At 41.0% G+C, this 26,944-nt stretch overlaps 1 protein-coding gene across 4 annotated transcripts; it reads right to left on the reverse strand.

Annotated features, from left to right (window-relative positions):
• Positions 1-168: 168 nt before the first annotated feature.
• Positions 169-26,340, reverse strand: LOC102786684 (clathrin heavy chain 1). Of its 4 annotated transcripts, none has more exons than XM_087850902.1 (34): positions 25,977-26,340; positions 23,534-23,741; positions 17,999-18,267; positions 17,646-17,807; positions 17,375-17,488; positions 17,080-17,253; positions 14,444-14,641; positions 14,023-14,223; positions 13,589-13,741; positions 13,329-13,451; positions 13,001-13,138; positions 12,635-12,799; positions 12,365-12,545; positions 12,115-12,278; positions 11,911-12,036; positions 11,643-11,785; positions 11,260-11,494; positions 11,040-11,162; positions 10,743-10,888; positions 10,378-10,561; positions 10,043-10,235; positions 9,727-9,884; positions 9,444-9,608; positions 9,205-9,312; positions 8,731-8,898; positions 8,319-8,468; positions 8,064-8,195; positions 7,858-7,968; positions 7,506-7,676; positions 7,144-7,365; positions 4,742-4,762; positions 2,108-2,145; positions 1,940-2,015; positions 1,685-1,824 (listed from the first exon to the last, which is right to left on the reverse strand). In XM_087850902.1, the coding sequence occupies exons 1-33, from the start codon at positions 26,016-26,018 to the stop codon at positions 1,985-1,987; spliced, it is 4,917 nt and encodes a 1,638-aa protein (XP_087707028.1). In that variant the 5' UTR covers positions 26,019-26,340; the 3' UTR covers positions 1,685-1,824; positions 1,940-1,984. The 4 variants fall into 4 exon arrangements, 3 of the variants coding, with proteins under 3 accessions (XP_006799871.1, XP_006799873.1, XP_087707028.1); XR_015719978.1 differs by having other exon boundaries at positions 1,805-1,824; positions 2,108-4,572; XM_006799808.3 differs by lacking the exon at positions 2,108-2,145 and having other exon boundaries at positions 169-1,824.
• Between the last annotated feature and the right edge of the window lie 604 nt (positions 26,341-26,944).

Raw genomic sequence — 26,944 nt, forward strand, 5'->3', positions numbered from 1 at the left:
GTTATTCATCACTATAAGCAGGCCCCAAATATGACAGAACCCTCTCACTTCAGAAAAGAGCCTCAAGGGTTTTCTTTGTAGTTACTGCCTATTTAAACTGATGTAGTCTGTTTTATGTATACTGAAAAAATAATCAACTTTTTTGCCATCACACACAGAGACAGGGTACAATTTTTAGTTTTTATTTAGGCTAGTAGTTCCCTTTCAATTAAGTCATATTCTTCCACTTATCAATGACAGATCCCCTTTATTAATATGCATGACAACAGAAAGGAATTCAACTTATGTCAGGGTTAGGATGACACTTTACACACACAGCTTAAAGCATGTAAGGAAGTTAAGTACATCAAGGTAAGTAACAGGCTGTTATTTCAAACCATTCTTGACAGAGAACTGGATGTATGGAGACTTAGTAAATTTCTTCATCGTAACCATCTAAACACACAACCTACAGGAGTGTTTATGGAGCTAATCGAGCTGTCGTTAAAACACTAAACGTTCCACCAGCCTGTCTTCCTCTGCCTCTTTCTTTGTTCTTGCCACTAAGCATTAACAAAGGAGGTAACAAGACAGGGGAGGGGATGGACGACAGAGAGGTGGGGGTCTCCATCTAAAAGTTTTCAATTCTTCACATCTGTACACGCGAGGAGGAAAAAGAAAAAGAGGGGAAAAAAAAAAAGTAACGGTGACCGAGGGGAACACCACAACACCTGGCATACACGGACCTCAGCACAAAAAGGGTTCAGAGTAAATACATACACACGGTACGGTTAAGGGCCCTGGGGTTTAGTGGCCGTGGTCCCGTCCTTGCACATACACAGATACAGTCTCACACAAGCACTGTACACAGCACAAGAGGTCACCTTAATATATGGAGCTAATGAGGGAGAGCTAATATCTAGATGGGTGGAGTGAAGAAGCCCAGTACAGGCTGAGAGAGAGGGGGGTTAAAATTCTTATTCAGACCTTTAGGTCACACACACACACACACACACACACACACACTCCCAGTCACACAGTGACATACGTCTGTATGCATTTAAAACTCCATAAAGCTACACGCCTGTGCAGAATATACTATCATTACTTAGTGTTGCTAGCTATAGCCACTGAAATGGCAATATATGTTCAATATTATATGTAACCTTTTTTCCTCAGAATATACAATGATGAAATGCATTATACAGACAAACGAGACAATGTAAGCTGTCCACATGTTCAGTACATCAAAAGTAAGAGCTCTTCTACATTAATTTCTTCATGAGTGCAAAATCCAATGCTCCTCCACCTACTTCAAAGGCTCATTGCTGAGCTTGAGCAAGTCCACTTCTCCATAAACCAATAAAAAATTTTGACATTAACAAAAAAAACCCAAAACAAAACAAAACCACACAAAAATATCATAATAAGTAGTCATAAATATGGAATGTGGAAAAAAAACAAACGTGTGGTCCAATTTCTTTCAAACAATACAAATAAAAGTCCTTCGATGCAGTTAAGTGTTTTCTCTTGGAACAGGACGACAGAATAAAAAAATAGTGCCAGAAACGAGAGTGGGCTGTTGCTTGCTTGTGGCCCCTGTTGTGAGTAGAAGACCATGGGAAGCTGGTGAGGAACACAAAGGAGGGAGAACAGATGGAAGGAAGGTGTTGGGTTGAGTTGTGGGTGGGGGAGGATGTGGGTAGTTGGGTGTTCACATGCCGTAACCGAAGGTGGTCTGTGGCGGCTGGCCGTAGTTGGGTGCTGCTGTGTAGCCGTAGCCGTAGGGCTGCTGAGGAGGTACGGGCACGTTGGGCCCTGCTGTGAGCATAAGCTGGGGTGTGCCTGCAAGACAACGCCAAGATGAGTACTTAAAAACACCACAGCTGCGATCAAACTATTAAATCTATCCTCAAAAGGCACTACGGTGATCCAGTTTTGAACATGAGGCCTTTTTTACCGTAAACAATGGGTTGAGACTCTGTAGCCTGCTCTTCCTGTTTCCTCAGAGACTCGGAGGCTTCGAGTTTGTCCACCTGTGGGGCACACGACGACAGCGGATGTGTCACACTTCAATTAAAGTGAAGACGACGGGGCTCTTGAAGAGCAAGGGTTTGTAAAAACTGACCTCTGGGTTATTTCACTGGCTGACGGATGGGACCATTCCTGACAGGCGAAGACGATTACAGTCCAGATTTAAATAAAAACAGGCTGCGGGAAGCAGGCCTCGCTAAGGAGCCTAAGAGGAATAACTACAACTACAGAGCTACTGGCTACTCTATACAGCACTCTACCTTATGGACATCCACTTACTGTGAAACGAATTAGGGAGTAAGGAGGGGAGACAAAGACAAACAGCTACTGGGTAATAATGGTCCCACCATCCAGCCACCCAAAAACATCTACTCTAACATGTTGAACAATTGTGAGTATGTAGAGAACCCACCCTGCACCAGTGCAAACACCCTCACATCAGGCTTTTCTTCCAGAACACTACAACTACGCAATTTCAACTATCTCACTGTCACCTTTTACCTTTAATTTAACCTCATTTTCAGTCTTTTTTTAAAAATCACTGTCGTATACTAACCAACCTGCTTGGATCTGTCGTCATCTTTGTTTCCTAGCTTAGCATCCAGTGTGTTCTGAAAACACAAATGCCAATCCACACCAGTAAGAACTTGGTATTTCCAGGATTTAATACTTTTACAGGCAAAAGTGGCCATTATATACAGGCAAAATTAAATAAATGTAAAATAAGGTCAAATAAAATGAAAAGGTAAATATATATAGATTGATAACCCCTTGCTTCCTCCTTCCAATCATGCAATAAAGTGTTTTAATTCCTTTTTGGTTTTTTTTACTACTCACCTGACCTTTACCAGAAAAGAGGTGTGATTGGATGAAGCCTCCCAGACTTTTCAGGCTTTAAACTACATTTTCTAAAGCCTGAAAATCAGAAGTTCGCTTTTGTGACTTTAATATTATTTATTGTGCAGCTAACATGCTACATATCGTATCTCTAACTCCCTGCATGGGTGTAAACAGCTCTGTAAAACATGTAAAAGCCTTGAGATGAACTTTCTCAAACTTCCCATTATTTCTTCTTTGGTGTTTTAGGCTCAGCTCAGAAGCAGACAATGACAGTCGAAGGACAAAAGATACAGTTGAAACAATTCAGAGAATTAAGCAGCCAGCGGGAAGCTTCAGATATTACCCTCAGTGCTCTCGGCTACGCCAGCGTGCATTGCAGTTGAGATAAGATAACTTAAACAAAAAGGGGGGTTGGATTCTCTCACGGTGGTTTTGGGTTCAGTTCTCTACATACTGTCTGGTTTACTAGTGAAAAAGAAAAACATCAGTCGATCTAGTTAAGAGGCCGTTTTAAGAAAAGTGTGCCGATTTATTAGAGACATGCTGAAGCAGCAGTTTAGTCATTTATTTCTTGAGGAGTGCATGAGAGAAAGACAGAGAAGCAGAGAGCCAAAGTGGAGGGAGTGTGAACGACAGGGTGGAGGGGATGGTACTGTACAGCCAGTTCAACGTTTCCAAGAAGCAGGCACAGCCAACAACATGTCTCTTAGCCTGGCCTGAGTGCAGCTGATGCTACCAAGGGAGGAGGAGGGAAATGCATGCTGGTCGTTTTCTACAAGTTCTGATTTTTTTCTCCCCAGTGGATACACCCGGACTACAGATTTTATTCCCTGACCCACAAAAGCAATTTGTCGCTTGAAGAGAGCTCACTTTGCAAGAATACTCAAAGAAACAAAGAGAAAAATACACCCCTCTAAAAATGCATGTAACAGGCTAACATTTATGGTTTCTAATGCCAGTATTGTAACTATAGCACTGAAATAAGTACAGGCAGACAGAAAACAACAGAAAAGAAATACTTTGTTAAAATGGAGCCTCTGTGGCTCCTCTAATGCTAATATTACACTCAGCTGCAGTCTATGCTAATGCACCACTGTTTAAACAGTACAATATCCTCCCACTATTTGATTAAAACCAAAAAAAGGCAAACCTAGAACATCGACAGTATAAACACATCGGCTTCCTGAAATAAACTTGTTAGCAGTAGAGCGCAGCTGAGCAGAGGTACGAGACAGTAAAACTTGAATTAATCTACAAATCTCAGAAAAAGGACCTGACCCACAGCAGGTGAGGGGAGGCTAAGCAGAGTGGCACTGTTCACCCACGGCCGAGGAGAGCTGATAAGCATGCTGGCTTCAGTCGAGGGCTCGGTTGCACGTCTGACACAAATATGTGAAAGGGCTTTCTCTAAGAGGCAGACTTACAAAGACCAACTGAGAGACTCTGAAGCTGCTTTCAGCTGCGGGAGGTGGCCGTTGCCGTTGCACTGCTATAACAGATCTTCAAAAAAATGACTGTGGAAGTGTCATAAAGTCTCAGGAGCTGAATCAGCAATTAATCTGAGTTTAGCTGTCAGCTACGTGTCCAATTCACCAATCAGTTCTGTGATTCCTGGCCTGAGGCAAAACTCAAGCCGTCACGGACACACCAGCAAGCCGATCAGGGCTCTTGATGGGTATGAAGAGCCCCGCTCTGGAGTCTCGTGGGTTGGTAGGTGGTCTAGTGAAGATGTGGAATTTACAGTCAGAAGCAGCAGAGAGTGACATGGGAGAGGGGACGGGAGGGGAGGGAACATGCAGTTTGTACTAGTTTTACTGCTCCAAACTACAGGCTACAGGACAGGGGACAGGGTCAAAAAGAATGATTAGAAAATGGATTGGACTTTCACCTTTTCCTTTATCGCATCAACCTGGAAAGGAAATTCAGAGAGGCAACTTAGGGAGGAAAAAACAAATGGGAGTCTCCCAAAATAGAAAGTGACAGAGAGAAAGAGAGAGAGAGAGCAAACAGAGGACTTGTCACTTAAAGAAGAAATATAAAAATCCTACGAGTGATGCGGGTAATTAATGCCACTTTTGATACAAATGCACACTTGAGATCAAACCTGCTACCATGAACTTGTGCCTCACTTTTTAGACTAGTATAAACAACATGGCTCCTCTATGTCGCTAAAAAAGACCCAGATATACACAATCCTTTCATTTAACTTGACACAATCACTTTGTTTCTTTAACAGCTTAAATAACAGACTGAAATATTTTTGAATTTATCATCAAAAACTGGAACATAAATGTGTAAATGCTTCACTCGGGTCTGCGCGCTGTTATGAAAGAATCAGGTGTTTCTCTTTCGTGTGGGCTTTGCTTGCCATGTAACAGAGATAAATGGCGTAATGAGTCACACAGCAGTCATGAATCTCCTCCGTAACACATTTGTATGGAAAAGCAGCTTGAATAGATGGAAACCCAAATGAAAAAAGGAAAACACCAGTGATGACACATGGTGACTGACAGATGCAAAGGAAGATGAACATGAATGAAGGAAAGAACTGGCAGTACTGGGAGGTGGGGGCTTTAACTGTGCAATACTGTTGAGAGTCCAACAGTATTTGCAAACACATTTTAGCTGCTGCTACTGTTTCTTGTAACAGATGGATGGAAATCCTGGGCACTGATCAGAAAAAAGATTTCTTAAGATTTGTCTTAGTCTTCCACAGATGGCTGAAGGGACGATGAGACTAATTTAAGTCTTTAAATCTAACAGCAGAAGAAACATCTCTGCATGTCCTTATACAGTTGTGGTCAGAGGTTTGGACACACACAAACACTCATCATGGGCATGAATGTCATGGTTACTTTGGGCTTATGATGTTCTTTTTCTAGGGTGGAATGATTGTACAGCATACATCTTTAATGATTTTAAAAGACAAGGGTCTGGTGCACAAGTTTGTATTTATTTATGATCTTCTGCTATTTAGACAGAATCAAAAATGCACATAAATTTAACTTGACAAGACTTATTAACTTCTCATTAGTGATCAGAATTGACTACAACTGGTCGTTTCTCTTTACCAGCATGAAAAGGATTTGTTTGACAGCACTCACTGGGTTGACCAATAGAACAATTGGAAAGTCCAAATAACTCAGTGAAGACAATTTGGGAAGGTCTCTTACAAAACTCTTCCCATTTCTAAATTATTACATTTATATATACTATTATTACTTTTATATTATATTACAGTCTGGAAGACCCAAGCTGTCACCCTCAGATGAGAGGAAATGGGTTAGGATGTTCAGGAACAACCCAGGAACCACCATGAGGCTTAAGCCTGTCATGAGCTGGAAACTGCTGGAACACCAGTAACACTTGTTACTGTGAAGCAAGTTTAACATCACCAAAAAAAAAAGAAGCCCCTGCTCCAAAATAAACACCTTCAAGCGGAGTAATTTACAGCTTACCACATGAACAAGACAAATGCTTTCTTTGGAGAAGTAAAGGTGAGGGTTTTAAACATAAGTACCAGCTGTCAACCATGGTGGTGGCGGCATCATGCTCTGGGGCTGTTTTGATGCCAGTAGTACTGGTACATTGCACAACGTGTATGGAATAATGTAGGAGGAGGATTATCTCCAAGTTCTTCAACTCAATCTTAAATCAGCTACACAATTGAAACTTGGACAGAATTACATGTTCTAACAGGAAAATGATCCTAAAAACACACCAGAACTGTTTTTGGAATGAATAAAGCAGACTTAAAATACGTTTCTAGAATGGCCTTTCCAAAGCCCCGACCTCAATCCTATTTATAATTTGTGGAATGCACATAAAAGACAACTAATTTAAAATGAATTCTTCCAATTCTGTTAAGAAGAGTGGTCAAATATTCAGCCAGAATTATAATGAAAGCTTATTGATGGCTACCAAAAGCATCTGGTCGATGCTTGCTAAGGGACATTTAACTAAATATAAGTGGGGATTTATGTATATATGGTACCCTGTATTTACCTTTGTGTCTGTGTGGATTAGAGAAAATTCAAACGTATGCACCCAATTCTTGTTTTTAAAAATATTAAAGATGAATGCTGTACAATCACTTAACCCTGGAAAGCGAACACCTCAAAGAAATCACTTAGCTGCAATGACATTCACATACCCATGATGAGTGTATGTAAACTTTTGACCTTACAATTATAAATTGGGTTTCTAACATGAGATGCTTTTCTCTCTTTAGAGGCCTTATCATAAAGTCATTTACTTTGTCCTAATCCTCATTACCTCTGGCCAACCCACCTTAGTGAGATATTCCCTCATGACCTGGATGAAGTACGGCATGGAGAAGTCCATGATGTTGTGTCGCCAGGCAGTCTCCAGTACTACGTCGGGCCGCAGCAGGTCGTAGCAGGTGAATAGGCAGGCAGCAAAACACTCTTTCTTGTCTTCCTTCAAGAACCAAGCCAGGAGCTCTTCTGCCAGCTCAGTGTCTTTGGACTCTGATGCGTACTGCATGGCATCCTGCAGAAAAAAAAGCCAGGTCAACAAACTGACACACCTAATCGTTTGTTTCCACGCTCAAATGTAAAATTTATATTTACATTGCTTTTAGGAACGTACTTTTCTTCTGCAACTCATTTGTTAATTTTGTACCCACGCACCTTGTAGAGCTTGTCCTTCTTGCAGAGCTCGACACTCTGTTTCCAGCGGTTGTTGCCTTTAAAAAGATAGGCTGCGATCCTCCTGAATTCAATCAGCTCGTGCTTCTCCAGGCTCTGGGCGAGCGAGATGTTGTCGAAGTTGTCGTAAGCGTCGATGGAAGTGCGCAGCGCCTGAGTAACACGAGAAACAACTGTGAGATTAGGCTGAGAAAGCAAGATGCGGAACAACTGCAACGTTTTAAATGTGTGCTTGCTGGAATTAACAATAACAAAGAGTTTCTCTTGTAATCAAACATCAGAGCACGGCACATGTTATAAGACCCAACTGATGAATATGAAAATGAAACCGTACCGCATAGTCTTCTTCATTGATGAAGAGGTTGTTAAGTGCTTCATTCACCGACTTGTTGTTGTGATTCTGGACAGACCTTAGGTAAGGCTTAACCAGAGGCAGCTGTTTCACCTGAACAGACAGAAATGTTTATCATTTTTCAGTCTGGCAAAAGTCTTGATCTTTTGATTTGAACCAAAGAAACAGTCAAAGAAAATCATACTGACCTTGCTGAAGAAGTTGACAGCACGTGTGTGATCCAGTCTTGGAGAGAGGACAATAAGGAGGTCATTCAGCAGCAGTGGTTTAAACTCGAGATAAAACTGGACGGCCTTGTAGTACAGCTCAACGTTAGCCACCTATGACAAACATAATCAAGTTAAACAATTTTTTTGGGAAAAAAAAAGGCAGCTCTGTGCTGTATTCCTGTCAAGAGAAGTAATTGTTAGCACTGCCATATGCTTTTAAATTATGTTTTGTACCTTAGTGACAATGTCTTTGAACTGGCTTTCCTTCCAGGCATCAGATGGGTGATTCATCATAGTGATGATGGCATTGTCATATTCCTCATACTTGTCATAGAGGAACACAAGTTCTCCCCAGAGGTGGGCCTGCTCAGCTGCCCTGAGAACCTGACACACAAACAGACATCAAGTCAAATTTAACAATTAAAAACGAATGCGGGTTTATGGAAGTTACTGAAGATGTCAAAGTTTATTTACTTTACTTCTTTTTAAATCCTAATTCTTTAGATATGGTTTTGTTAAAATGTTTAAAACAATCACATTATACTGAACTGCAGTCGCAGTCTGTGTATTATGATGCATTTTGTCAGATTTCTGCCAAAATCTGCTTGGCTGTAAAGCTCATACTAAATCTGTTTCTCACACCCACCTTTGGAATGTTAACACGGGACCAGAAGAGCTCCAGGTGTTCCCTCATCTTCTGGGGTTTGAATTTGGAGTAGAGGATAGCCAGCTCAGTGAACATGCCCATGTGAGCACGTTCCAACCCAAGGGCAGCCTCTAGCATGGTGATCAGCTCCTCAAAGTAACCACGGTCCTGGAGGATACAGACAGACTTAGTGACACAACTATAACCCTTAATCTCGCTCCCCTACACAATCTGGGAAGTTATTTTGAGGCCCTTGAACCATCATAAAAAAAACTCAAGTCTGTAGATACAGTGTGCTGAGGCGCAGGAAAACAATATACCATCTGTAAGCTGGAGAAAACTGAAAACCCTGCTATCCTCAGGCTTATATGACTGTTGACTGTTATTTATGCCAGATTAGTGATAGTATACATGGTCACCTACTTATCATTCATTGAAAGACCAAGGTGTTTGGCCAACAGGTTACCCACATACCTGGTAGTAGTTGATGAGCTCCTCCAGTTCATCAGCGTGGACAACAATATGCAGGCCACACATCTGGGCAAGACGGAACTCCTTCCCATCTACACAAGCAAAACACACCTGACAGAGCAGAGGAAAAAACAAACAACAGGTGTTAAAATTAGTCAGTCGAGTGAGTTTGTGTTTTGAACATAAGGCTTGAACTTGATCTCACTCTTTATACTTTCAAAAATGAAACTAATCTCCTTCACCTCCTTCCAGGTACGGGTGCTGTTAGCCTTGCGGGCACCGTCCACAGCTGCCTGGTATTCTCCCAGGTGAACCAGAGTTGAGGCCAGACGGCCAAAGTTTGACACGTTATTGTAAAGCAGTTTGGCTGCCTCGTACATCTTGTCGTCATAGCATCGATCACCCACCTAATGGAAGATGAACAAATTAAGTTAGACCAGCGAAGCAACTGTAATTGTAAACACGGGGTAAAGAATTAACTGGGAACTGCTGTATGTAAGACTGTGTGTGTGGCCCAGGACCTACTTGCTGAATGTGAGCATTATTGGGTCCATTGATGAACTCTTCCAGCTCGGCCAAGCGGTTGGTCTTGGCCAGGGCGAAGATCAACTCTGTCTCAACATATGACTCGCGGGCTTTCTTTCGAGCCATCTGCAGGAACTTCACCAGGTCCTCCCAGTTTCCTGCACACAAAAATTAACTACCATAAGCATCATGGACACACTTATCTACTGCATATTTAACATTACGCCATTTAAGTATCTTGATTAAATAAAACAATAAGGTAAGTGATAAAGTTCCTTAGATCTTAGTTTTAAAAAACTGAAAGAGATCATCTTACCGCTTTGGGCTGCAGCTTGTCCCACCTCCATGTAGGCCGAGGGATCATCAGCCTTAATGTAAGAGTCGATGGCTTCTTTCACCAAGCCCTTCTGAAGCTGCGCCTTTGCCAGCTGACTCCAAACTGGGGGCTCATTGCAGCGCTCAGCGAATTCATAAGCTCTGTCCAGGTTGCCGATGTGTTCAATCAGGACCTGGACAGCAGCAAACATTCAGATCGCTGAATATCAAAATGAACTGCAAAACTCTGAGGGCTGTTAGCACGCTCCGAATTAAGACAAAAACAAGGTGTTTAAAAACTTTAAACAAGTTGTAGTTAATAACGAAAGCGCGCACCTGCACAGCAGAAGTGTTGACATCAAATTTTCTAAATATAGCAAAGGCCTCCTCAAACAGCTCATTGCTGATGGCAATGTTTGCGATGTCTGGGGCGTCGTAGTTGTCCAGACGATTAATGTACTCCATGACGCGTGTCCGATCAGCTTTAATGGCAGTCAGAATGAGGAGATTCTGAAGGTTTCTGAAATCAACAAGATACAAGCTTTTCACTAAATGCATTATTGAATATATCGAATGCTTTGCAAGCTCAGTGTTCGTCACTGGAACAACAACTATGAGCAGGGGACTCAGTGATGTCAAAATCTTGGATATGCAGGGTTAAATAAAAGAAGAACAACATTACATACAGGTAAGACTCTTACCTGTGCTCGCTAAAGACAGAATTATCCAGCACAATCTTTTCCAGAAGCTCGATGAGCTCGTTAGGAAGGTCGGCGGTCATGAAGGCCTTGACTGTGACAGACACCTCCTCTGGATCCTGGGTCTCTGATAAGGCTGTCTGGACGACCTGCAGCAGAGACCGACGACAAACATGATGCATAACAGCTGATGATTGGTTTACAGTATGCAAGCTAACGAAGCGTTACAGCCTGGGAACTTTTAACAATACACTAGTTTAAGTGGCATGATTTAGTATCAGAGATAGTAAAAAGTCACACCTGATCAATGAGTGGTCTTCTGTAATTGTTGGTCTCCAACAGCACACTTGCCCACAGTTCTGGGTTCTTGCGGCGTACAAGGTAGCGAGACAGACTCTTGAACAGTGAGTTCTCATTGCACACCTGAAGCAGAACGAAAATATTTGAAATAAAAGGCCAATAAAAACCTCGTATTGCGGAATTTCGCCTTCCAGTTAAAATGATTTGTTTTTAAACTCACGTGAATGAGTTCCTGGTCACACTGTCCTCTTTCATAAGCCACGCAGGCCAGGTGGGGGTCTCTCTTTTCACAGTACTTGCCCACCACGCGGCTATCATAGTAGGGGTTCTCCCTCAAGAAACGCTCGGGGTTGTTGTTGCTGTCGATGTAGATCTTGGCCAAGGCGTTGTGGGTTGCAGGCTCCTCACAGCCTTCATGAATACGAGCCTCCAACCAAGGCAGCAACAACTTCAAGCTGGAGAAGGAGGCACAGTAAACGTGTCACAAGCTTTGACAGAATATCATGAAGGGAAAGGACCAGTTTAACACATGGGTCGAGTTAGACCGCTGAGCGAGCGATTCCTCTTTTGCGGTGCACTTTTAACAGTTCTTTTGGGTCTCACCGATTTCTTTTCTCCACTTCAGCGACCAGTTCATCTGTGGAGAACTGTCCTCTCACCACCATGATCAGGTTCTTAATTACATCTTCGGCACAGTCCACATCCAATAATCCACCAATGACTACTGGCAGACGGCTCGGGTTCACCTGGAATAAATGACAACAGAATTATGACACGTTTCCATCAAGGTAAAAGCAAATGCACAACCACAGAGGTAGACCAATACCGAGAGAGAATAAACGAGTAAAAGGATGGAGTTTTATTAATGTACCTTCTGCACGTAGATCTCAATGTATTTCTGTAGGCTGTTGCGGTACAGGTACAGGACCAGATCGTGGACGAAATCAAAGCGGTCACACACAATGATTAATGGCAGCTGGTCAGTAAGCTTGGCTTCCTGGAAAAAACACAATAAAATGTTGACAGACAGAAGAATCACAGGTTTATTTTGCAGATAACTGTTTTCTGCACAGACCTTGAGGAAGTTCTTCACACGTTCGGGGTCGTAGCAATTGCTTTCTCTGCAGATTCTCTCCACCTCTTTGATTTGACCTGTTTTGCACGCAGCCTGAATGTATTTGAAGTGAACTTCAGGATCCTGGCTGAAGTTCACAATTGAGCCCAAGAAATAGAACAAACCTTCAAAGCAAAAAAACTCAGAATTAGCAAAAGTAGTAAAACAAAAGACACGTTGGGTTTTGTTTTTTGGCACCTTCCCCACTAACCCTCAAAGCTCTTGAATGACTCAAACAGTTCGGTGAGGGATTGAGTAGTGAGCTGCTCGTGGTACTTGGAGGCGACCTGCACGCAGATCTGCAGGTTCTGCCGGATGTTGGCAGATAACATGGCCCTCAGACACTCCAAGGAATCCTCCACAGACAGGGAGCCAAAGAAATTCACCAACCACTGAAGAGATAAACAGAAAATCATCAGCGACACAAAGGCAATCACCGCAAACCACAACAGCAATTTTATATTCTCGATCTGTGTCGTACCTCTGGGTTGAGAAGGTGTGTATGCACCACTGCTCGTTTAATATCATACAAGTCAGTGTAATGCTCCAGCGCCCTCTGCAGGAGGCCTGCTTTCTCACACAGTTGCGCCACGTGAGCGCGATCATAGTGGGTGAACATCTGGTTACCCAGAATGGCATCTGCAACCTGCAACAAATGGCACACAGACAGGCCCTGTCACACACAGACACTCAAATCCAAACAGGTCTGTAAACAGCAAAAGTTGTTGTGAAAGAAGTTGGGGAAAGAAAGCTAGAGCGCTGTTTTAGTTTAGGTGAGACCTACCGGTCACTGGTAAATGAAATAATCTGGCCTGTCTGGACCTGATGTATCTACATGTTTATGTACCTGTGGTGCATGGACCAAATTCATTTCCAGCAGGCGCGTCTGCAGTGGTCCCTCCATGGGTCTGTTGTTCTTCAGGGCATCTAGTAGGAAGGACGTGCACTGCTGAATCAGGTTGTACTCCATGAATACGTCAACAATCTGGAAAATTAAATAACAGAGAAACCGCAGAAGTTAAACTCTTAAAATCTTGGTTGTGTTGCTACACATCGCAGAGGTGTGGGGTATTTTTGCAATCATGTGCTCAGCTACAACTGTGAGAATAACTACGATTCAGATCATAGTCATAGTATCTTTTAGCCACGTTACCCCCAAAAATCTTTATTTTTACCTGTGTAATGTCAGCAAGTGGCTCTTCATCCTGAACCAGCATCTGAGAGAACTGAAGACCTTGCTCTGGACTGATCCGCATTACGTTCCTTAGCAAAAAGATCCAGTCTGGAGTGTAGCCCACCTACAAGGATGACAGACATGTAAGGATGTATGAGATGCTCCCCATCTGTGATGTAGGTGTATTAAAAAACAAAACAAAATACTGTGAACCATATTACAGCCCAAGATATTTTATTTACCAAGTCAGTCATCACAAACCTTCTTGGCATAGAGAACAATCTTCTGGAATTGGCCAGTCTCTGCAAAGCACTGAATGACCTTATTGGGAACATTGGCTCTGAGGTAGACGCTGAGGGCGAGAGTTGGATCTACAGACTTCACCAAGTCTCCGAGCTCCTCAGAACATTCCAGCTGTAAACACAAACAGAAGGGTTAGAAACTATAACAGTGATCTGCCATGGTACAGTGGAAAAAACAAAAACAAAAAAAGGGAATCTGGGTTTCACTGGCCTATATGATCTTCTGCTTTATACTAAATGATTTATATGATTCAGTGAGTCAGAGTAGCACTCTGATTTTACATGGTTTCAGTTTTTTTTTTTACTCTATGATATGATAGATGAAATTGAGAAATAAATATTTAAACTTAAGATAAAGACTGTCCACTTTAAAACCAACCACTAAACACATACCTTGTCCTCTTTTAGCCATTTCTCCAGTAGCTGCTTTCGGCCCTGCTGAAGGACAGGCCTGCAGAGCTCCAGAGACTCAAACTTATTAAGTTGGCCTTGATCCAGCAAGATGCCAAAGTACTGAAGCAAGGGAGATGTCTGGCCTGGTTGGGCAGGAACACTTTGGAACCTACGGATGGTGTCTGGGGTTCGCAGGATACCCTGGAGAGGTAGGATGGAAACTTCTTAGCCCATTGAAAATACATAAAGGTAAAATACATGAAAAAGAAATAAAAGCAGCGCGCGGGCTGTACTCCCTTTAAACAATCTTGGAAGCAATATCTAAACTTGTTTTTACAAATTCTCGTTGGTTTTCATTGTTATATAAACTACTGAAATCTTAGACTCTCAGTCTCAGTGCACAGAAGCACAATGGCAGTACCTTGGGTGCATTCGCTGCCACCTTGGCAGCTTCTGAGTAATTTCCTGCTGCAAAGAGGGTGTTGAACTTGCGAGCAAACAGCTCCTCAGCACCAGCGAGGTTGTTGCGGACAGCCATTCGGAGCGCAAGGTCTGGGTTCTGGAGCACATTGGTGATGTATGGAATGATGTTTTCCTCCTCCACGCATACCGACAACACCTGGAAAATCAAATGTGCACATAAACGCATGTGTAATTGATAACACCCAACTTCCTTTACAGTCAGTTAGAATTCTGTTGTCTTTGCTAGCTATTTAACACTGATATTTGTGCTGTGGCGTATGCTAGCTGTACTGGTGGTAATTGCCCGCCTGACAGAATTAGAACTGAACCGCAACAAAACACATTCACTGTGTTTACATTCACGTTTAAACGTTACTGACTGCCACTAATGACAGGGGACCTGTATTCACTGCACTGTTCTTGCTGTTCTAATCACATGATGCAAAAATGTATACAAAGACAACAATTATTCATTCACAATCAATTCTCTCTCATTTAGAGAAAACACCATGGCACTCAATAGTTTGTAAAGCCTTAACTATTTCTAAAACGAATAATGGCACATTTACAAAATTAAGCTGGCACATAACATGATGGGAAATCCTACAGCTGGAGGCTGAGAAAAGTAAAGACACATGGAGGTGACGTGAACAGTGATGCTCCAAAAAAAACTTCAGACCAAGAAAGGAGCTGTGTTTGGTGTTTGGATGCTTTTCGGTTTTAGAAAATGAGACTCCTTTTGCTTAATATGATATTAAGGGTTCCCTCTAGTTATTATTGTAAGCATCGTTACCTTACAACAGCGTTCCCCAACCCCCTGGCCATGGACCGGTACAGGTCCGTGAGTCGTTTGGTACCGGGCCGCAAGAGTTGAGGCCCGGGTGTGAAATTTATGGTTTTCAGGGTTTTTATTGTTAACTTGGTTTCCCTGGGTCTTTTCCTGTGTTGTAGTTGTGTCTTATTTTGAAAGAAATATTTACGTGTTACCATAGCGACTGGAGAGCATTAAAGGGCAGAGAGGAGGATGTTACTCTCAATGTTGTTGGCGGATTTCAGGAGTACGCTGCTAATAAAGTTACACAATTACACAGTGAATTCACGTTTATTATTATATTTGCAAGATACCACAGTTTTTGTCTTGGTCGTATCATTTTATTTTGTTGTTTATCCGCAACACCTTAAAGGCCGGTCCGTGAAAATGTTGTCTGACATTAAACTGGTCTGTGGCGCAAAAAAGGTTGGGGACCGCTGAATTATAACAACAATCACCTTGAGGTGATTGTTGTTGTGATTTGCGTTATATAAATAAAACTGAGTTGAAATTCATCTTCTTCAACTTTCAGTGCAGCAGGAATCAGGGAGCTAGGTGAGGCTGAGATGATGTATTACTCTGGCCTAACAGGTGTTATTCCTGGTGACAGATTAACAGTAACATGCTACATGTTGACTTTGTTTTTAAAACACCGGGAACAAAAAGTGCCATTATATTTAAGCTAAAAGCATAACAGGCAGTGTTATTTATGTTTCGTTTTCCTTTCATTAGGATCACATTAATCTGTCTTTATATTCTGTACACTCCTGAAAGACTAATGAACCTATATAAAAGATTCACATCATACATTCAAAAGAATCTAAATAATAAAAACTATGATGCTGCAAAACTGGCAGAATATTTTTTTAAAAAGTTCTTGGTTCATGTCAAACTGTATCCAGCTACAACAGCTTCCAACAAAAGTCCACCTAAATGTAAATGCAGTTTGGTGTACAGTGATATAAAGACACAAAAGGAGACAGGCACATATTCTACTCCATACAGGTAAGTACAAACTGCCTGAACGACACTAAACTGAGAATAACTGCTGGCAAACCTGGGTTTGAAATGAAGTTCACTGTAAAAATCTGAGTTAAAAGAACTGCATTATGAGACCTGCACTTGTCACGTTTCTGAATTACATGCAGGGATTACCCCAAGCTGTCGTGTACAGTGTTACACACACAGTTGCACATGAAATGTGTGTGCGTGTGTGTAGCACACTGGCCTGTGTACAGCAGACCCGCAGGTGAGAGCCAAGAGCAATAACAGGATTAGACTGCGTAGTCTGCCTGGCCGAGATGAGGCCACCTGCTGTTAGTGTCACATGCTGCCTGACACTGAAGATGCTGCCACTGCCTGATATTTTCAGAGATTTCCTCAGTCAAGGTCACACCCAAGGCTCCACGCTGCCATACCAGGGCCAACACACCACAGGGAAAGTAGTCCACTACACATGTGTGCAGACTGGTTTAAAAATACACATCAGGTTTGGAAAGTAGCAATTTTCAAAAACAATATGTAGTCACAAATATTAAAATAAAATTGTAATCTGATAAGAAATACATTAATTTTATCTGTCATATCTACCAAAGACATTATTCAACTCATTTTGCATCCAAAATTAAACACAGTTCAACCTGTTCACTTGCACAAAGGCCCAGATGAAATATCTATACTAAGCTTGGCTCTGTGCTCCACTGGAAATTAATAAACAGCTCATTCATCATTGCATTCTAGACTTGCTACTGCAAAACATACTCCACAAGTGTACATTTGAGTACCTGTCCTTTCCTGTTCACTCCAATGATTCCAGCAGTAGGTTCATGGGGGGCAGTGACAAAAATGGTCTCTCCGCTGATCCTGTTCATGTAGATACAGGTTCCAGTTTCCAAGTCATATAGGTGGATGTAGCCATATTTGGTGATGAGAAAGACCACATCTTGCTTGGAACTGATCTAGATGTACAGAAAGGGGAAGGGAGGTATAACATGTATAGATAGGAAGACTCTTTAGCAGGATACCAAACTAAATACTAGATAAACAAAGCCTCAGATTAAAGAAGAGGAGGTTTTGTACCTGCATGGCCACAGGGAAGTCATTCTGGGCTTCTGGAGGAAAGAAAACATCTACAGCTTTCTTTGGAAACGGCTGGTTCCCAGTTGGTGGAGTCCCCACTTCAATAATATGGAGCTAGGGGAGAAAAAAGTAATTAAAACAAAAAAGACAAAGCAAGACCCCAAATGCCTTTTTCTAATCAGTATTAATTTCCACTAGAATTACTTCATCTTGATCTTTTTATTTTGTAGCTACGAGGCTTTGAGCTTCTCTTAATAAGTATAAATCTTACTTTTCCTCCCGCCTGTCCCCGCACGGCAAAGCAGAACAGAGTCGATTCCTCGGTGTTGCCTTCCATCTTGAACTGTGCAAATCCAGCAGCATGTCCTTCAATAGGCTGAGAAACCTTTCTGTCCACCGAGTACAACTGCATGGCTCCAACGACACGGTTTTGCTGAGGACGAGAGAACGAGAGAAGTCTGTGATTGGGTTTTTTTGTGTGTTTCTGCTATATCATAAACTTACCCTGCAATGACTAATGCAAATGTAATGCATTTCACACACACTGACATCATTTTAATATTTTGTCTGAAATATTATTTTGATTGTAATATTACGAAGCTAAAGCAAACCGTGCTAATTCACCTGTGCAGAAATGCCAATGAGCAGCAACCATTTCTGTTTGGCATCAGTGCGGTAGTTGATGATCTGGCAGCCTGCCAGGCTGGAGTGACGGTCGAATACTTTGATTGGCTGAGAGTCACCCTCCATGCTCCAATGGTAGACCGCGTTGTCTGTGACCAGGGCGACAGTGTTGAGGGAGATCCACTTCCAGAAGGTCACGTCATCAGTCATCGTGTGAGCCTTCATCTTGCTCTTCATCTCAATGTTAAAGATCTGCAGGGTCTTTGCAGCTGAAAATATTTAGAGCTGAGGTTAACACGTTAGCCGTGCTGGGACGCTGCTAGCCCACCCCCTCCAAAATATTTAGATTGTAACATTTAAAATGAGGAAAAAAGAAAGAAAACTTGAATCGGTCTACTGACTAAAGCTACGGCACACAACCCACAGCAGAGTTTGGGAGGAAATCAATTGGGCATACCTCTTCCAATTGTGGGGGAAATGCAGGTAATCGGGGAGGGTTTGGGTTTTTTTTGTTTTTTGTGTGTGTAACACCGACAGACCATACAAAAAGCCAGTACCAGTGTCAACAAAAAAGGGGCAAGACCAACAAAAGGGCAACCACTTAAAATGTTGGATCTGCATTCAGTAACATCTGATGCAATAAACTGTTTGTGTGATACGTGTTCAGCTGCGTCTAACTATACAACCCTCTTGTGATAATATGAAATCATTCACCAATTAATTACTCTTCTCTTTATTAGATAAACTCAGACTGTGCTTAGCACTGCATCAAAGAAATACAGCTCCCACATTCATTTCAGTGAGGTCGGCACAGCAAGAGGTAGCCAAGATTGCAAAGAAACTAAATGAGGTGTGCCACACTGTTGGCTAAATATCCATAGAAACAAACAGATTCATTTGCAGTGGCAATGGAGGATTGGAATTACCCAATCCCTTATCATAAAAAGCTTTAAACTCACAGATCTATCAGTCAGATTGGTCTTCTTCCAATTAGACTAGAACCAGTGTATAGGCCTGTATGTTGCTTAATATCTGTTGGCAAGAAAACTGACACCCAAATTTTTCTTCTATTCCCTTGAAACTGGTACTGACTCCTAAATTTCATTATCAGTTACTCTTATTAGCATTCTGATGCAGTTGCAGGTGGTTGCATTTTTTAATGCAGTACTGGAGCTTGATTGGAAATAGCACCAATTAGTGCTGGGCGATATGACGATATATATCGTGTGGACGATAGAAAAGTGTCTATGTGCCATTTGTCTTCTATCCTTTCTAACCTAATTTTATAAATTATTACATAAAATATGTCATTAACCCTTTAAAACCGGAGCAGGCACACTCCGTTTTGCCTAACTATTTTTAAATCCCTGTAGAACTGGAAACACGTAAGCTAGCGCAATAATTGTTCTTGCATATGAAACCGGAGTTGTACTTACATCTTATGCCATTAGCTTGTCCTAGGTCACGGTTTCCTTCCACATATAGCTTTGCAAAAATTGCATAAAAAGCATTTGCAGCAACAAAAACATAATATTCCAGAAACACGCTTTGCCAATCCGATCAGTTGTTCATAACTTCCTACGTTGGAATACGTCAGCGCGAACTATCACACGCCGGCCATTACCTGTCCGAAACCGGAAGTTTTGCGGAAAATGTAGTTCTTTACCTTCAGGGCCTTATAAGCCTTTACTGGTGTTTTTAAAAGTCATGTTTGACTTTATGCTTTTCTGTATTGTTTCTGGGATGCTTAGATCTCAAATTACACTGTTGTAAATAGTTTATTTTGATGCATATGCAGTTTTTTTTTCTTTTGCAAATTTGCATTATAATATTTATTTTTCATTTTTCCTGCAGTATATAAAAATTTGTGTATCTCAAAAATAAAACTATGAAGACACTCAAAATAAATTTCTCGTGGTTGGAAACTATTTTGTGCAACTTGTTTGTATTTACAGTTTTAAAGGGATAAGCCTCTTAAATTTCTCTAACTAGAAATATATGTAAAAAAAAACAAAACAATTTTCGATTTTTTTGGTAGTTTATTGCACTTTTTTGCAATTTATGTAGTTACTATGGACTTAATGCATACATATTATTACAATTTGGGCTATAACGGTTGTATTGATGTATAGCAACTTGAAATTCTCCCACAAATGGCACTACAGCATGTAAAAATATAAAAATAAGCTCTGGCGGACTTGGTTCTATGGTAGGTCTTAAAGGGTTAAATAGCCTGTGGCAAATAAATTAATGTTGTCTTCTCACTATACATGCTCTTAACTTTATGCAAGAGAAAATAAAGTATAAAAATTGACATTTTTCACAAAGAAACTCTTGTGGTTTTGCGACATGGTGCTGCTTTGCGTGCACCCGGATTTGCGACATGCTTTACGGTAACTCAAAACGATGGACGTGCGACAGGTTGCAGTTTCATGCCTGGACATGCAACAGGCAGAGACAGCTACACAGGCAGCCCAAGAAGAAGCACTTTTACCGAAAAGAGGGAGTACGTCTGTGATTTGGGTACATTTTGGGTTCAACAGCACCAACATGGAGCAGAAGATGCCCATTTGCAAGCTATGCTATAAAACTATTCCTGCACTCAGTGGCAACACAACAAATCTCTTCTATCACCTACAGAAGGTCCACGAAAAAGAATACTCAAGAATGCAGAAAATCCGAGCTAAACCAAGTTGTGGAACGACGGGAGCAATTTGGGAAAATTGCTGTATTTTCAGCTATACCACCTGAAGATACAGCAGTCTTTCGCACAAGGCACGCCGTATGAAAAAACTTCCTAGCGCCATAAACAAATCACAGGAGCCATCTTACGTTACATTTATAAAGGCATCGCCCCTGTTTATGTAGTTGAAAAGGACAGCTTTCATGACCTCGTCAAAGTTCTTGATCTGAGTTACGTTATGCCCGGTCGTAAGCACTTCAGTAAAGTCGAGTTGCCTTGCTTATATGATGCATGCCGGGCCAAAGTAGAGAAGGATGTTTGCAGTGTCGTGCATTATGCCTTGACAACTGACATATGGACGAGCAAAGATACGCACCCCAACATGAGTGTAACCATCCATTTCATTAACAAAGACTGGACCCTTTGCGCTCGCTGTTTACAGACTGCGTACTTTCCAGATGACCACAGGTCAGGTGGTATATCGTGATATATATCGTTACCGTGATATAAAATAATTCATGTCGTGATAAATATTTTTTCCATATCGCCCAGCACTAGCACAAATACTATGGTGTCTTTGCTTCTCAGATGGCTCAACAGTGACCTTTCATGCAGTTTTGGTTCAGTATTTCAATTCTTCACCAATATTTCAATCCAAACCAGATCAGTTAGGAACTACTGCCTACCTACTAGTATGACATGGTCCACAGTGCATGCTCGAAATGACCTGTGTTGAGCTTTTCACCCACACAACCTACTATAGAAATCCAACTCCTGTCATGTTGTCATAGGTCTTAGGGGATTCAAGCTTAAATTTAATCCCAAAATAAGGGATGCGGTTTGGGTCTGAATGCAGATTAGTAAGACCACAAAGCACAAAAACAGATGAGATGATGAGAAGGATGCTGGACAGATGCACTCACAGCCATTCTGTTCATTTCCTCCAGTTCAGTCGCACTGGAGGAAAGACACTTCAATTCTTATAGGTATAAGCTCTAGTCTCAATCTGGCCCAAACCAAATAAACTACATATTTCAATGATAACAAAGTGCATGACTGACAGTATAGTGACATTTCTGAACAGTTTTTGGTAATACTGTGGGTATCGTGCACAATAAAATAAACTGCCTGCATAACTACAATGCAAGATATAAAGTGCAAAATTATTAGTCTAGAATATATAAAATATAAATGTGTGCCCAAACCCTAAATAATAAACATATATATGACTAATCCTCTGGTATAATAAAAATTACAATTAGTCGCTATTTAAAACAGAGTAACACCGCACACTGAAAGTGTGAAAACGTGAACAGTTATTGAAAACCTGTCGTGAATGTCAGTATTTGCAAGGTGACAATGAAGCAATGAGCATTTGATGCTAATATCTGCGTTATCCCAGAGGCAAGCCAGTCAAAATTGCACCTGCACACTGAGCAGCACATTTTTGTGATATAGGAGGCTGGCATCACAGTCCAGTTGTTTTAAGCATTCTCTGTTTTTCCTACACTCACCAAAAAAACTAAAGAAAAACCTTAAGCCTGAAGCCTGACCTTAAAATGGGAAAATCTCATTAACCATTCTGTTATCCTTGTGTGATTGCCATGGTATCCTTTTTGACAGTTTCACATTTTTAATACGACCATATCATTTTGTTTTCTGCATGTTTTTTCCCCTTTTACTACACACACGTTCCACTTTATTATGAACTATTTTCCAAGGCATCTCAATTTTTCCAGATAATCACCTGACTTTCCGTATATTACGGTGACTGTTAGTCACAGAAAATCTTGATTTAGTTTAGACAACTTTCTGACTCAGATGTTCAGCAGCTATGTGGATGCCTTCAGGTTGTGAATGACAGTTTAAAAATAACTCAGGAACTGTATTACTGAAGGCTTTTATTGTTGCTGTGTAATGAAGACGTAGACAGATTTACATGTGTTTTCACCACAATGTCAGTGCATTAATTTGACTATATGACCAACACAGGCACACACTCTGGTTATCAAATAATAACAAAATACGGAGAGGATAACGTCTAATTTATTACTTTTCCAATGCAAATGTATAACCCATAGGTTTTTATGTTTTTTTTAATTTGTCATCAACTCCAGTACAGTACGAAAATAAGGTACAGTGTTTAGAAATGGTCAACTGTGATATAAAATATATTTTGGGTGTAGCTAATGGAAAAAAACACGTGAACACAGAAAACAAAAGGAAAAAAAAAAAGATATGGTCCTTTAAGCTACTGTCTTAATTTTGTTGTGCTCGCCTACTGTTATTACTGTAAATCCAGACATTCGTTTAAATTACTTTCATTACTGTGCAAACATTTCAAGACAGTGCATACAGGATCACTCTGACAACTCATGATACATAAAATTCAACTCACCGTCTGCAAACATAAGAAAGCAGTAAGAAATGAAAAAGAGCAAAAACAAGCAAAATAGACAAAGGATTCATGACAGCATGACAATTTGCTAGTGCTACTGCTTCGTGAACTAAAACAGCAAATTCTAAATGTAGCACAATTACATTTCTACGTACACACACACTATTTAGCTACTAGTCGTTTTCAACAAACAGAAATGGGGTGATCTACATATGAACATCAAAATGAAAAGCAGACTGTGACGGCTACATAACTGACAACACAATTTTTTTTTTTTTTTTTTTTTTAAACACAAATGGACCAGTGTACTTTTTACAAAAACAAAACAAATATAAGCTATCAAGATAGCAAGGTACAAACCAATTTTAGCTGCTTAATTTTTAGTCCATGTGCTTTGAAATCCTAGCACACTTACTGATAAAAACGCAACGGTGGATTTAAGATGGGGGCTTACCTTTAAGGGCAATAACTTTGCTGGCAGGGTTCATGATGGCGCTGTCGGCAGAGATGGGGCGACGGATGGGGTTGTTGGGATCAGCCAAATCAATGATGACAACCTGAGCTTGTTCACCAACCTTCTCTCGTACACAGATGAACTTGTCAGACTCCATTGTAAGCGTGCTAAATCCAATGTTGGCTGGGTTGATCCCCAAGTTCTGGAGCTGGCATATGAAGAGAAGACCTGTTTTAATGGCAGCCATTGGCACACAGTACAATATTGAAGACAAAATTTCCTTTGGCAGGATTTTTCCTTAACCAAAAAGGTTCTGAACTTTCACCGAAGCAATATCACCAATATGTGATACTCAATCATAAAATATATTTTTCCAATGTCCAGAAATAACATAAAATTGTACATACCTCTGTTAAAGAAGCTAACACATATTACTATAATTATATAGTAGCTAGCAGGGCTTCCTAACACAAAGGCCCACTCTAAGGCCCAGTTTGTTTACTTATATCAGCAAATATGATCATATCTACTAATAGCAGTCATCTATGTTTATGCTGGATACATTTCAAAGGCACTTTGATAAAATACTTAACATTTATGACAAAGCGGTTGGTAATATTCTAGAGATTGATATTATGTATGCAGATGATCTTGTGGTCATAGTGTTAGTAGTGCTGATCTCCAGCAGCTCATTCACATATGTTCTGCCAATGCTGTAGAACATAACATTACATGCAATCCCCGTAAGTGACCTGTAATGATTTGCAGAACTGAGGAGGACAAAGATTTCCAGAGTTAAAACTTGATAACAATCTTACTGTCGGTAGTAAGGTCGAATATCTTGCTCATCTTATTACAGATCAAATGACAGGTAATGATAATATCTGTAGGAAATGTTGACTGATGTATTCACAAGTGAACTTCCTCTTATGCAAATGTATGTACAAAGGAAAGGAAAGTGAGTTCACGAAAACCTAATGTAGCTTAAAAAGATGCTATGATGTTATTATTGAAGAGACAGAGACGACTCAAGCAAGGTGTTTATGATTACTTGTTTCAGTACATTGAAAGCTTTATTAAAAATATTGTGAATTAATTTATCTGCAGGCCCAATGCTTCTGAGAATGTGGGCTTAACACACTGATAACATGGAACCGTACGTTATCTGTCTTTATTGTTCAGACACTGGTATAGTTATGGGAAGTTGAATTGAGTGGGTTTGTTTTTATCTCTTTGTGTTTTTTGATATGTTTTGTTTATATGGAATACGTATCTGAGATAAACAAAGACTGAAAAATTTTTAAAAAAAATAAATAAATCACAAATTATGCAACCCAGTGTAACAGACACGTTGGTCTACCGTGTTCATTTCACGCATTGCCCATCCAAAACGTGAAATGGACACGCATGCAGAAATTGCATTACCAGCAGGGGGAGATAATAATATTGTAGTAATGCAACAAGGGCAGTGACCACAGGGCAAATTGTTTGTTTATATATATTTTTTGGCCCAGAAATTCATAGCTGGTGCATCTCTAGTACATTCTTCACTGTAAAAAGCAAATGATGTCAAGTATGCTTATTTCAATTGTGCCCTAAGTTAACAAAAAAAGTTTAGCTTGGCAAAAGGGCATCCAAGGGTCACAGTATAAACAAAATCTCCACAGGGGTTCAAGCTTTGATTTATGGTTGGGAACCCTGGGTATATCCAATACAGCCAGAAGCTGGGATGTACCAGATGACTGACTGATATGAATGTGGACAGCAGAGCAAAATCGTATTCTTTTGGCAGACTGAATGGACCACCTGGTTCACTTCAGATAACGCGATGAATGGGTTACATTTCAGTCAGAAAAACCCGAAAGAATAACCCGACTCTCCCTTCAGCAGTAAAAATGGCCTGTCGTGACATAACGTTTCTCTATGACGTGAAGCAGCTCGGAGTCTAGTCAGACTGCAACTGACCACGGTTTCACGGCTCATAACTTAAATGGACACATGACAATAACATAAAGCATGCTTTAAACAGCTATACTACGCGTTCATGTTATGCAGGTCAGCGACTGGAATGTCTCGGCTCACAAGGTCCAAACGTTAATTTGATATTGAAATAACGCTGAACCGACCAAAACGTGGCCGTGCATCAGTCATACGCTACAACCCAATAAATAGTCACTCAAGGTCAGAAAAGGTGATTGTCGTTAACTAGTTTCGCCTCCTGGCCGCGAGTGACAGCATCAGTACAATGAATGAGGAGCTAGCCTGAGAGGCTAGTTATTAGCTGCTGGCTAAACGGGGGATGGGAGGTCATTCATTTGCTGCGGTTATTGACGTTTAACGCTAGCTGAACTAGCAAGCTGTCAAAACGACCGTTAAGCCGGAAAATGAAGGGATCAAAGAGAATGTAAGGAAACGATATAGCTACTAGATTCGACCACTTTACCTGCAGGTGCTCCTGGAAGCGGATAGGCAGGATTTGAGCCATGGTTGTTTCCTTGAGCTTCTCCGGAGTCCTGAAATTCTGGTCGTACAGCTAGCTAGGCAGCAGCAGCACCGCGCTAGCTACGACCTCCTCACTGAATGTGTAGGTCGGAGCCAGTCGGTGAAAACTATAGCACGGTTTTAAAATAAGCAAGATGCTGTGGGTAATCGTGTTTCCGAAGTGAGATATCAGTGGAAAAATGTTAAATACGTCCCCCCTCCTGTGTATGCTTTCTGCACTGCATCGATGGATAGCAGTGGCTATGGCTGATCTTCTGTCCAAAATCCGCAATGGCGGCGGAAACGGCTCACAGCCTTCCCAGTCCGGAAGCATCTAGGGATCTCTGGAAGGGCACTGGCTCTGGCCCTGAACGTATGGACAAGAAGTTCACCCCAATTTAACTGAGAAATAATATGAAAATCTGTTTCTACTCGATAAAGTTGCATACATTATAATTTTGTATAAAAATCAACTAGTTTTTTGGACATGTACGTCAGTTCCGTAAATAATAACGCTATTTTATCAAATCTGACAGCATATACGTAAAACTTTAACCCTTCACAGACGTTATTAGAATAAAAAAAAATTAATAAAATACACAAACCAGGAAATGTCAAATTAGATAACACTAAAGCCACAAATGCATGTGTCCCTTATGTAGAAAATATTTCAGAAGCTGATTTTTGTTTCACTACTGTCCAAGATCTATGTTCAGATTTTCATTGGGAGTAAGCAGGATTACAAATCATTATATCAGAGACACAGCTCAGGTTGAGCGCTTTGAAGACAGAAATCAGAGATGCAAGGCTGACATGGTTTGGACATTTGGAGAAGTGGGATAGTGGATATACTGGAGAAAGGATATTGGATATCGAGCTTCCGGGCAGGAGGAAAAGAGGAAGACCACAGAGAAGGTTTGTGGATGTAGT

The sequence above is a fragment of the Neolamprologus brichardi genome, chromosome 14 (assembly GCF_056152115.1).
Source record: "Neolamprologus brichardi isolate AB-2024 chromosome 14, ASM5615211v1, whole genome shotgun sequence".
NCBI lineage: Eukaryota > Metazoa > Chordata > Actinopteri > Cichliformes > Cichlidae > Neolamprologus > Neolamprologus brichardi.